General features: G+C 43.6%; 1 protein-coding gene across 1 annotated transcript; it reads left to right on the top strand.

Annotated features, from left to right (window-relative positions):
- Nucleotides 1-365: 365 nt before the first annotated feature.
- On the top strand, nt 366-10,230 carry wnt3a (wingless-type MMTV integration site family, member 3A). Its single transcript, XM_069915444.1, has 3 exons — nt 366-568; nt 7,258-7,523; nt 9,751-10,230. Exons 1-3 carry the CDS (start codon nt 433-435, stop codon nt 10,228-10,230), a joined length of 882 nt encoding a protein of 293 aa, XP_069771545.1. The 5' UTR covers nt 366-432.
- Nucleotides 10,231-13,255: the final 3,025 nt, after the last annotated feature.

Raw genomic sequence — 13,255 nt, 5'->3', positions numbered from 1 at the left:
GGAAGTCTCACTTCTGGGTACAACAGTGACTACATTTATTTTATGTGTAGTGTTTTGGAATATCCTGGAGCCATGAAAGGCAACATATAAATGCTAATATATTTTGCTTTGTGCCATCTGTACCATGGTGGTTACAGACTCACAGTATTCATGCTGATTTTATGGAAGTAAATGTTGTCCACGCTCATGAAGATAAACTTTGCTTATCACAAATATAAGTTTGTAAAAGGAAAACATCCATAAACAAAAGAAATCCTGAGGAAGCTCTCCACTCCGTTCCTGTGATCTTTGATCTAAGATGATATTTCTTATTTTCCCCTGGGCAGGTCTCTGGCAGTTGGTCATCAGTACTCGACACTGGCAACTCAACCCATACTGTGTGGAAGTATCCCCGGACTGGTACCAAAGCAACTCAGGTTTTGTCGGAACTACATGGAAATTATGCCCAGTGTGGCACAGGGAGTAAAAATTGGGATTCAGGAATGTCAGCATCAATTTCGAGGGAGGAGGTGGAACTGCACAACTGTTGAGGATAACTTGGCCATCTTTGGACCTGTGTTGGATAAAGGTAAATTCATAGATCATATCAGAAAAGGGTATTTCCAATCTGTTACTTTGGACCACTAGAAAACAATATTACTGACTAATCTTCTCATCGAGATCAACAGTAACTTTTTGCCTGTGCACCACACTTCAGGAGACTCGCCTACTGGGAAAGCAGATGGAGGTTTAAGAGCTCTCCACAAAGGATTTTCCAAAAACTCGATCCAGAGAAGTGAGATGTCCCTTTGGGAGTGTAAAATTGGGAAGCTGCCTTTGTCATTAAAAGCAATAGTCTCGCTCTAAAACCTTTCAAAGCACTTTTCATTAAACATTACAAAATAATGGGATTTGTGCAAGCAGTTATTTGAAGAGTGTGATGTTAAGCAAACCATTGTCCATTAATTTATTTAGTTTCATGAGTATTTTAACATCATTACTAATGGTTTAAATCAAAGCAAAGAGAGTTTAATATCGAAAGGGGTCATAAAACACAATTAGAAGCAATAATGAGAGTGAAGATAGGAGCAAAACAGTACAAATGGAATAATTGAAAAATTGAAGTGAGTGACATAAAGTATTTGCCAAATAATATATTTAATGAGAGAAAAATTGATGCCATGTTTATTTTACTAAAAAGAAAAAATATATTTTCTAACATACAAGAAATTAGATTAGATTTGGGAATCCAAGCAAATCATTTAAAGGAAGTCAAAAAGTGTTAATGAACGTGGGAATTCATCCCAAGGAAGACAAAAAGGAAGAAGATACTGCTGATCAGAGCAAAGGATAGATTGTCTTGGCAGCTGCACCCAATTTTGTGCAGTAAAGGAAAGTATATTGTCCTTGGTGTGGATGTAATGCAAGTGTCCAGCATAATTTGGTCTTAAATTACCCATATAAGGATTACATAAATTGCTGAAATCTGCTCTTGCCAAAAGAACTCAGTAAGGAGAAAAGCCATTCAATGAGTTTGGAGGGATTACATAAATGGGCAAATACATCGAGCAGAAACCTGGACACCAAAGTACACATTTGACATAAATATATATATATTGTAGTGTGTGCGCTACCGCCAAGTGTGGAAAACAACATAGACCCAAGAAGTCGAAGACTGGTTTATTGCACTGGCAACTGGGTTTATATTCTCTCCCCACCACTGACTAATGTCCAGATGTGCTGACTTGAGGCAGTCGATGGTGAAAGTCTCTTCCTTACTGCTAATATCCAGCACATGTGTCAACCCGTTGTGTCTGACTACTTTGTACAGCCCTTGTATGGCCATTGCAGAGGTGTGCGGTGTGCCCCCCTCTGAACGAAAACATACTCACGGGTCTCTAAATTTTTGGGGACATAGGACTTGGCCTGACTATACATCAGAGGCTGCAGAGAGGCTAGAGTACCCAGTCTTTCCCTCAGCTTAGTCAATGAGGTCATCAGGTCCTCTGAGTCCTTGGCAGTGGGCAAGAACACCCCTGGTATCAGAAACAGTGCGCCACACACCATCTCAGCTGCTGGGACATTGAAATCTTCTCTCGGACACAGGGTAGATCGTCTTCCTTAGTTTGGCCCCTTGAGCCAAGCCACCAAGGCTGCCTTTAGGTGTCTGTGGACCCGCTCCATCAAACTGTTGGCCTGAGGGTGGTACATTGTGGTGTGGTGGAGCTGGGTTCCCAGTATGTTAGCCAGCGCTGCCCAGAGTCCCAAAGTGAACTGTGCACCTCTTTCGGAAATCATGTGCTCTGGGACTCCAGATATTGACACCCAAATGTTAATCAGTACCCTGGCGCAAGTCTCAGAGGTTGTGTCAGCTAGTAGGACCCCTTTCTGCCACCTCGTGGAGCAGTTAATCATGGTGAAGAGGTATCTCACCCCATGGGAGACTGGTAGCAGTCCTATTATGTCAATGTGGACATAGCTAAATATATGTCATGCTGGTTTGAAACTCTAGGGGGGAGTTGGGATTTCTTGATGTGTGTTTGCACTTTCAACATCTGGCAGAGCGTGCAGGTCTTGACCCACTGACTGACCTGTTTCTGAACGCCGCGCCAGACAAACCTACTGATGGGTGGGTGTGCCAGGTTGTGCACCACATCAAAACCTGCTGTCTCCATGCTACCAGCACAATGGGGTGGGGTTTGCCGCGAGAGATGTCGCAGAGGACAGTCTGGTTACCAGAGCTGATGGCGACGTCCTCCCACCTGAAGCCAGAAACTGCCATCCTCTATGCCAGGATCTCTGGGTCTTCCTGCTGAGCCTTGACTAGGGCTGTATAGTTTATTCCCTGGGACAGGGCCTGGATATACACGATCGCGGGCGTGACAGTCCATTGGCCACCACATTGGTTTTTCCTGCAATACGTTGAATGTCTGTGGTGAACTCAAACACATGTGAGAGGTGTCGCCGCTTTCTGGCTGACCATGGTTCCGACACTTTATGGAAGGCAAAGGTTAACAGTTATGGTCCGTGAGGAACCTGAATTGCCTGCCTTCAAAAAGATACCTGAAGTGCCTGACTGCCAGGTACAGCACCAAAAGTTCATGTTCAAAGGCACTGAATTTGAATTTGGATGGATGGCTGGAGGTGCCTGCTAAAGAAGGCCAGGGGCTGCCATTGCCCTCTGATGAATTGTTGCAGTACATCCCCTACCGCTGTGCTGGGGGTGTCTAATGTGAGACCGGTTGGTGCATCTGGACTGGGGTGTACCAGAAAGGTGGCATTGGCCAGTGCATCCTTAGTTTTCTGGAACATCTCCGAAACCTCATTTTCCCAAGTAATGTCCTTACCTTTCTCCACCATGAGTGCGAACAGGGAGTGCATAATGTGAGCCAATGCCAGCATAAAGCGGTGATAAAAGTTAATCATACAAGCAAATTCTTGCTGCCCCTTCACTGTACTGGATTTGGCAAAACTCCAAACAGCCTCTATCTTTTCAGGCAGGGGCTTCATTCTGTGCTTGTTGATCCAGTACCTCAGGAATTCAATCGTTTCCAGTCCAAACTGGCACTTAGCAGGGTTTATAGTTAGTTCAAATTCCTGCGCCGGGCGCACATTTGCCTCCAGTGGGCCGCAAGCTCTGTGTTATTGCGGCTGGTGATGAGAATATTGTCCAAATATATGAATGCGAATGGGAGATCCCGATCCACTGTATCCATCTGCCTCTGGAAGGTCTAGGCTGCATTTTTAAGTCCAAAGGGCATTTTCAGGAACTCAAAAAGTCCAAAAGGGTTAATGATGGTGTTTTTAGGGATGTCATTGGGATGGACCAGGATCTGGTGATAGCCTCTGATGAGGTCGACTTTTGAAAATGCCTGTGCACCTTGTAAGTTAGCAGTAAAATCTTGGATGTGCGGCACAGGGTACCAGTGTCGGGTGTGGTGGCCTCATTGAGGCAGCAATAGTCACCACATGGCCTCCACCATCCTGCTGCTTTCAGTACCATGTGCAGGGGGGAGGCCCAGGGGCTGCCGGAATGTCGCACTATCCACAGCTCTTCCATATTTTTTAACTCCTCCCTGGCGAAGGTGAGCTTCTCAGGGTGAAGGTGACACGCCCTGAAGTGGAGCAGGGGGGAAATTGGTGAGAATGTGATGCCTGTTAGCTGCCATCGGTGCCAGGCCTTGCTTGCCATTCTAGGTGTCGTAGGCGCTGATTTCAATGAGGAAGCACCTTCAGGACAGAGAGTCTCACACGTGGAGGAGGCTGTCAACTGCCACAGCCATTAACAACAATTGACCATGGTGTTTTCCTGAAATGTGCAGGGTTGGCAGCAGCAAAGTGCCCTCGCACCCCATCGTTGGTGATAGTAACAGTACAAGTGGGTAGGGGGATCCACTTGTCTCTCCACTTGCTTTGGCCTTGTTGCTGGCTGTGTGCGGGTCCTAGCAATCTGCTCCACTGCTCCACTGAGGCACCGCTTTCCTCCTTCGCTTTCCAGAGCACGTCCGCCCGAGCTGCGACTTTCCTGGGGTTGCTGCAGTCCTCATCGGACTGTCGTTGGGTTGCTGTTCCAGGAAAATCTGCTCGAAGAGCAGACAAGGGTGCGTCCCTCAGCAAGGGCGAGCATCTCGCTCATGAGGGTGGATGGGGGCCTGTCCCTCAAACCGTCCATATGCAACTATCAGGTGGGGCGCTCGCACCATGAGAGCTCGAAGGTGTGGGTTAATAGATCCTTGATGGCATTGTAGTTGCCTTGATCCAGAGGCTGCTACAGGAAATGAATGACCCTCACTGCTGTGTCTTGGTTGAGCGAGCTCACCATGTAGCAGTAACCATATAACCATATAACCATTTACGGACATAAAATCAGCGGTGATCTGTTGGAGGTGGAATTGGACCTCGGCCTGTTAGAACCACACATGCGGCTGAAAGTCCCAGAATGATGGCAGCTTCAACGAAACCACATGAAGAGCCGTCTGGTTCATCATCTTCAGGTCCAATTGCCGGTTGGCCCTGCCAGGGTCACCAATATAGTGTGTAGGATACCGCGAAGAGTGGAAAGAATGTCACACACCCAAGAAATCAAAGTCGAAGACTGGTTTAATGCACTGCCAACTCGGCTTGTATTCTCTCCCCACCACTGACAACAGGAGTAATGACACAGCAGCGCCAGCCTCAAATTAGTTGGCATTCCAGCTGTTGCTCATTGCTTCCTGCCATGCAGGTTCTCACCTGGTATGGAGGTCGTTGGCCCCGTGGGGTCTGTGCAGTCGCCATGCTTGTCAGCCATCTTGTGTACCAGGTCACATCCCGGTTAGCAGGCCACTACAATACATGCATTCCATTGATGTACACTCAGGATATTGAGTACATTATCAGAGTTAGTAGTGGCACACACTAAGATTACAATTTAAAAAAATTATAATAGCAAATAATTTGGGTTCAAAACTGATGAAGTCAAATTGTTAATTGTTTTACTGCATTGCAGGTAGGGTTTTATTACATGCAGGAGTACAGAGAACAATAAGGCCAATCCAGTTCATGGCCCTAAGAGGGTTCATGTCAAGACTTTGAAGGGTATAGGAAAAATAATTGTGGAATGTTGTTTTCAGATAACTTTCTGGAATTAGCTTCAGGGTAAGGAAGGACAAGCTTAGTTGAAATGTTACCATCAAACCGAGGCCATCAGGCCCAGTTATGATCAATGGAAATTCAGCCTATTTATTGTTGTAAAAGGATAGTATATCTACACAATCTTGTTTAGTCTATGGATTGCCATAGAAGATAGCACTTAATCATTGGGAAGCCCATGAAAGAAGGGCTAGATGAACATGGGAGCTGCTTTAGATTTGATCTGCAAGGTCTCTTCCCCTTGAGGGTAGGTGAGATTGGAATGAGGGGTCATAAGTTAAGGGTTAGGGGGCAAAAGGCTAGAAGTAACTTGAGGGGAAACTTCTTCACTGAGAGTGGTGGCTGAGTGGAATGACCTGCCGGAAGAGGTGGTTGCAGCATGGTCAATTTTGTCACTTAAGAGAAGATTGGATGAGTGCCTGGATGTGAGAGGATTGGAGGGTTATGGTCAGGGAGCGGGTAGGTGGAACTAGTGGAGTTCTCTTAAATCAGTGCAGACTAGAGGGGCCAAGAGGGCCTGTTTCCGTACCATAATTTTTATATGGTTATGAGTATGAAGAGTAGAATTGACATCATTTTGCCCAGTTAACTGAATGCTGAGATCCAAAGCTGCCATATTTTTGAGAGAACCTATTTAGATTTATTAACACATAATTGCATGTAAGTATCACAGGAGAAGAGCATTTGATTAATATTTGTGTTTCTACAGTAATCTTTACAATCCCGTTTGATGAACTAGTTGTGCTTATATTGGAATCTGCCAGTTTCGTGCTCACCTTTCATGAATTTATTTGTGGTACCACATGGTGTGTTTAATCAACATATTCAATATTGACAACAGGAGGAATACACAGGAGGTGTGCAATCATAAAACTTTGCCACACGGAAGAAGACCCTCTGCCCATCATATTTCAACGGGTTAGAAACAAAATCTATCTAACCAGATTATTGCATGTTCTATAGCTTTGGGTGGCATGGTAAGCCTAGCAGTTAGCACAACACTGTTATGGCACCAGTGACCTGCTTTCGAATCTGGCGGTGTCTGTAAGGTGTTTCTACGTTCTCCACGTGTCTGCATGGGTTTCCTCAAGGTCCTTCAGTTTCCTCCAACCCACCAAAATGTATGGAGTTGTAGGTTAATTGGAGTATTTGGTCAGTGCGGGCTTGTGGGCCAGAAGTCCTGGTACCGTGCCGCGCATCTGTATTAAAAATAAATCATATGTTGCAATTTTAATGACAGAAAGGTATTGCCTCCATCATTCATTCAGCGCAAGTTCCATCTATATCTCTATTTCAAGGTAACTGTGTCATTTGAGATGTTCACCTGCCTTTCTTATAGTTCATAACTGTCTTCCTGCAAATGTTTTGGGATATGACATGTCCATTTGTCTGGTGTACACATCTGCCTTATTTACTAGCATTGAAGAGTACAGCACTAAATACTGGCAAATCTCAATGCCATCTATTTTCCAGCCTTTGTATTCTCTGTTTGGACCATATTCATGCTCTGTCTCCATTTTCAGTTTTATTATTCTCACCTTTGAATCAATATCTTTGGTAGTCTTAAATTATACATTTTATTTGGTTCTGTCCTAACATGATCTTGAATTATAGACAATTTCTTGTGTTTTTGTGTCCCCATTTCAGCAACAAGGGAATCCGCTTTTGTTCATGCCATCGCTTCGGCAGGGGTGGCCTATGCCATCACTCGCTCCTGTGCTGAGGGCACCGTCAGCATCTGTGGCTGTGACACCCGCCACAAGGGCCAGCCGGGAGAAGGATGGAAGTGGGGAGGCTGCAGCGAAGACGTGGAGTTTGGCAGCATGGTGTCGCGAGAGTTCGCAGATGCCCGAGAGAATAGACCAGACGCGCGCTCTGCTATGAATCGGCACAACAATGAAGCTGGGCGCCTGGTTAGTGCTGGACATAGTGGTGTAGAGGGTGAAATGCATGAAATTTCTAGGAAGAACCCAAATCAACTGATCCATATGTGGTAAACCACTGTTATGCTATGATTGGCTGCTGCTGGCTGGGCAAGTCTCTCAAGACCAATCCTACCCATAGCCCTTTGCATGCTCCCCATTCCACTCTGTCTTGATCAGTCAATGAGATTGATGGCTATAGTTAATAAAAGCCTATCAGTTTCACAACTTCAGTCATTTGTGATAATTGATGGTGCATCACCATGATTAGGAGCATTAATATAAATGAATCAGAGAAGCTAACCAATCCAATCTTGAGAAGAGAAACACAAAGCATGCAGATAAAAACAAAATCTGCAGATGCTGAAATCTTGAGCAGACAAAGGATAGAGAGACAATGTTTCAGGTGTGGACCCTTTGTTATGACTAGAGAGAAGGGGCTGAGGTTATGTCTATTAAGGAAGAAAGAAGCATTGGTGGAATAACCATATAACCATATAACCACGCAGCGCAAATATAAAAATGTAAAAGTGCAATGAAATAAAAGTGCAGGGCATTGTGTCACATCAGGCAAACATGTAGGGTTTTTTGTGTTGAAGGGAAAAGTAGACACTCCTCCACCCCCCCCCCCCCCCCCCCACTCCAACAAATACTGTTGACCTGCAGAGTTCTTCCAGGAGATTGGTGCTGCACACAATTTATGTTCAGTTTCCCAACTTGCCACAGTGGGATTTGATTTCATGATCACATTTGCTACAATCTTTGATATATATGTTGAGGATGACTGGGATTGTGAGGCACTGACTAACATGTGGATTTTAAAGGTATAGGACACACATGTCAAACTCTGGCCCGCGGGCCAAATTTGGCCCGCGATATAATTATATTTGGCCTGCAAGATCATTTCAAAAATGTATTAGAGGTGGCCCGCCCTGCAGCGAGAGTCGATGCTGTTTTTTGGTAATGTCACCCCCACCATCCTCCCCCTTCATTGCACATCCTTCCCCACCCCCTAACTATCCCCTCCCCCCTAAAACCACCCCCCTTAAAAGATGGCCAGAATAGTCTCAAAAAGGAATCCAGAATGGTAAAGTTCCACAAACCTTCTGCTGGGAATCCTAACAACACCCGGGCATCAGATCCACGGGACGCAGAGGGAGCAAGAGTGTTGCAGGTTGACCGTGCAAACTTTGAGAACGGGGAAATCAAAATTGTAACACGAGAAGTCTGTCGATGTCATCAGCCGGCAAGCCAGTTGGAAGGCTCCCCACACAACCAGTCACTTCTCCCACCTGTCGAGCGGTGCGGCGGATTGGCAAGCGCCTGTGATTTCCTGTCAACGCGACGGACATGGCAGGCTGCGCACGGCCCCCGCTGTTCCGCAAAGGCTGATTGGCAGCGTGCTGGGCCTGAGTGGGTGGGTAAGCAGGGGTGGGCAGAGGGTGTAGGTGAGGAGTAATGGGCAGGGGAAGTTATGGTGGTGCGAGGGGCAGTTCGAGGGAGGGATGAGTAGAAGAAGGGGTGGATAGGGAAGAGATAAAATGGGAGGGGCAGGGCGAGAAGGGGAGGGGTGATTAGAGGGTGAGAGACGGGTAGAGGGAGGAACAGGTTGAGGGGAGAGGCAGTAGAGGGGCGTGTATAGGATGGGGTGGGTAGAGACAGATCGAGTGGAGTGAGGGGTGAGTAGAGTTTGGGTAAAGGACTGGTCAGGTAGAGGGATGGTGGGTCGAGGGTGAATAGAGGCCTAGAGCCTGAGGAGTGAGCAGGAAATGCTGAGTCCTGATGCAGGCCAAAATAGACACAGCCTGTGAATGCTGACTACATCTCCACAGGGACCAAATAGGTTTCCCTCAGGTCAAGCAAAGGGTGAACTTAAGCTACCTACTCCTGACCTGTAACATTATCCTCCTAAAGTTATATCCTAAAGTTTAACATTACATATGTTGAAAGAAGAGAAAACATGCAGATGTTGTTGAAAATTTTCAATAAATATTTAGTTCGGCCCTCGACTTAGTCCAAGTTTTTAATTTTGGCCCTCCGTGAATTTGAGTTTGACACCCCTGGTATAGGAGGAAAGAGATGAGATATTCCATTCCCACCAACCTCTTGGAAATCCTTTTTCTCCTTCCAGGGAGTGTTGAAATGCAAAGTGCATCGTCTTTTTAGGCTGACAAGAATGAAAGCAATTGAGATATCGCTGTTGCATTTTCTTTTCCAGGCCATTTTGGACCACATGCATCTGAAGTGCAAGTGCCATGGTCTGTCGGGTAGCTGTGAGGTGAAGACTTGCTGGTGGTCGCAGCCTGACTTTCGCATGATTGGAGATTACTTAAAAGACAAATACGACAGTGCCTCCGAGATGGTTGTGGAGAAACATCGAGAATCCAGAGGGTGGGTCGAGACCCTTAGCCCCAAGTATGCCTTATTCAAAGCTCCAACAGAAAGAGATTTGGTCTACTATGACTTGTCCCCAAACTTCTGTAACCCCAATCCTGAGACAGGCTCATTTGGTACGCAGCACCGGAAGTGTAACATCACATCACATGGAATTGATGGGTGCGAGTTATTGTGCTGTGGCCGTGGATATGACACGAGGACTGAGAAACGCAGGGAGAAGTGTCACTGCATCTTCCACTGGTGCTGCCATGTGAGCTGCCAAGAATGTACACGCATCTACAATGTTCATACATGCAAATAGATGGAGAAAGAGGCTTTCCAAGAAATTGGTGATGGTCCTGAAGTTTTTTAGCTATGTTGGAAGATTAGGATCTTAAGTCAGAGCTCAGATTCAAGTCAAAACTTTTGATCTTGTCTTGGAGACAATGTCATTTAAATACTACTGCAGAAAAGAAGTAAAGGCAAATTCTTCACATAGTTCAAGCTTGGAACATGACTGCAAAAGGAGAACAAAACAAGTTTCTAATATATATATATATATATATATATATATATATATAAAGCATTGGAACTCCTTCAGGAGGGCTGTCTAAACAGAAATAAAGCATGCCTTATAAACAAAGGGGATCCATAATTCAACATTTAAATCAAAGAAATGTAATTAATTCTAGATCTATACCTAAAAGGGAATCCCAGAAGCAGACAGATCCCTGTAATGAGCATTCTTTGGGTAAAGAAATAGAAGACAATGGCAGGAGCCAAATGGGCAAGTGCGGCAGTGAATGAAAATCAAACTGCAGATGTGGGAGAGTGGAAATAAATACAGAAAATATTGGAAACACTCAGCAGAGCAGACACCTTTCATAGAAAGATAAACAGAGTTATGGTTGAACCTTCAACTGATGCTTGTTCTGAGGTGGAATTCTTCCAAAAACATTAACTCTGTTTCTTTTTCCATCAATACTGTGATTTGCTGAGTGCTCCCAGTATTTTCAGCTTTTATTTAAAGTAGCTTAGCCTATGCAGAGATATTTACTCCCAGTGAGTATATTTTAACACAGTAGATTATTTAAATGCCAGTTGAGTTATTTTAAGAACTATTAATCTATTTTGTCATGTTTCCGAATGTGACTGTTCATTTTGGGATGACTATATAGCAGTGGATTATTCACCACAGATGAGAGGAATAATATCTACTGATCCATTTTTTCAAATATTTGTTCATTCAATAAGATGTTTGGCTGCCATTTATCTGTATTATTTTAGTATATTTTGCTAGATTCCAGTGGAAAAGCCAGGAATATATTACTGTCCAACTTTTATTTGAACTTTCATTTTTACTCAAGAATTCAGAATGATGACCAAGGTTAGGATTTAGACATTTAATTTCATTTGGAAAACACCTAAACTGGTGAAATGGACAACCTTCAACCACAACAAAAATATAAATCAGAATGATGTTCCATTAGATTATATCACATCTGCAATGAATAGTGAACCATGTACAGTTTTTGTACTATTTTCCACTTCAGTTTCACAAAGCCAATTTTAGGCTTTGGAACATTCTGGATCAGCCATTCTCAACCTTTTGTTTGGCCGTGGCCCCCTTAGGAATCTGCTCAAAGTTTATGCCCCCCCCACTTCCCTGTGAAACAGTTTAGTTGGTTTCTCCCATACTTCTACCAACTGTATAAAATTACTAAAAAATATTTTATGATTTAAGTCTGTGCCCCCTCTCCTGAATGGTGCCATGGCCTCCAGGGCCCCTGTTAAGAATGGATAGATATCTGCTTGCAGAGGCCTAGATTTGATTATAAACATCTGCAGCATAAGCTGGCAGAAGACCATAGACAATTATTTTTGTCCTTCCGACGATGCAGCAGCAATGCCTCTGGAGGATTCATTTTAAAGAGTAAATGGTATGCTTGGTTAATGGCTGACATCAGTAAAGCCTTGGAGACTGTCGTGGTATTATCTGGTGATAACTGTCCATCAGCGGTTGAGCAAGTAGATGTGTGAGATGTTTGAACTATAAGCAATTGCACAGATTGCTTTATCCTAGATGATGCTGAGTTACTTGTCCATCCAGATTTTTGACTTGTCCCAAAGAGGTGATGAAGAAGATAATGGAGTTTCTAGAGCTGAGCAATTTATCTCAGAATATCTTGCTTCTGCATTTATAATCAAATATGTAGATGCTCACTTACACATGAGCCAATTTTACAGTACTCTTTTCTGAGTAAGTATTCAAATTCTTGTAGCTATCTTGGTGGATTTTGACTCAGTTTTCTAGTATTTATTAGTTTAAGCTTTTACTGCAATAAAATGTTGAAGTAAGATGCCTGTAATTCAAGCCAAATTAAAGATTTGTCTTTGTTCTCATCATACCACTGCCATGGCTAGTGAAAATTGGATCAGATTTCTGTCATGGACAACAGAAAATTGTACCACAAACAGAAAAAAATGAAAGTTAGACAGACTGGCCCAAAGCAAGAGTGTTTCCATTTGCTGAGTTTCTCACAAGTGTGATTCTGTCACCCAAATTTCTCCAGAGATCCACACCGTAGCTGAATATTAGGTGGGCAAGTGTACCCCAATCTTTTACTGAAGTGTAAGATGAAGAAGGATTCTGAAGCCTATCAACATTCATGATTGATTACTCCTCTTCTCATTTTCTTCATCAATTCCATTCTCTTCTGGAAACATTAAAAAAGTCATAGGAGTGACTCCGGTCTCTTTTACTCCACATTCAATGAGGTCATGCTGTTCCTCCATCTCCCCACTCTTTCCTACCTCTTTATTGCTTGAATGTACACTTACAGACATAACATTGCTACTGGTAACTTTATTTCATTTTATTCCTTGAAAACTCATATCAAGTGTTATCGACGGTGTCCATTTATGTGATGTATTTACTGTAACATACTTTACAGGGCTATACTCAAATGAAAATGCATGCCAAATTGTATAAGGACATAACATTAGATGTCAAAAAATGTAGTCAAATGGAAATATTTTGATAAGTATCTTAAAAGAGGAGAGATAGAGAGGCATTTTAATGTAAAAGTATAATGAATATGTGTTTTCTTATTCAAAATGTAGGTAGCACCAATAACATAATGAATCTTGAAGATATTTGGAAAACTACTGAAACATTTGCATCTCATTTCCTCCACTGTCTAACTGCACTATAGATGTGAATATGATGTTCACTTATTGACATATTTCTTCCTCCTCTCCCCCTGACTTTTTATAACAAATGAGATTCACAGAAATTGGTAGAAACCAATTCCAGCCATTGAAACCCATGCCACCCAAATACTCGT

The sequence above is a fragment of the Narcine bancroftii genome, chromosome 2, assembly GCF_036971445.1.
Source record: "Narcine bancroftii isolate sNarBan1 chromosome 2, sNarBan1.hap1, whole genome shotgun sequence".
NCBI lineage: Eukaryota > Metazoa > Chordata > Chondrichthyes > Torpediniformes > Narcinidae > Narcine > Narcine bancroftii.
Note: the sequence above shows the minus strand (reverse complement) of the source record. Positions and strands in the feature narration are given on the sequence as shown.

Excerpts from the sequence above, each read along its gene's own strand:
- wnt3a (XM_069915444.1), top strand. The coding sequence starts at position 433 with ATGGAAATTATGCCCAGTGTGGCACAGGGAGTAAAAATTGGGATTCAG. Across the intron at positions 569-7,257 it reads TGGACCTGTGTTGGATAAAG|CAACAAGGGAATCCGCTTTT; the intron begins GTAAATTCATAG and ends TCCCCATTTCAG. Across the intron at positions 7,524-9,750 it reads ACAATGAAGCTGGGCGCCTG|GCCATTTTGGACCACATGCA; the intron begins GTTAGTGCTGGA and ends TTTCTTTTCCAG.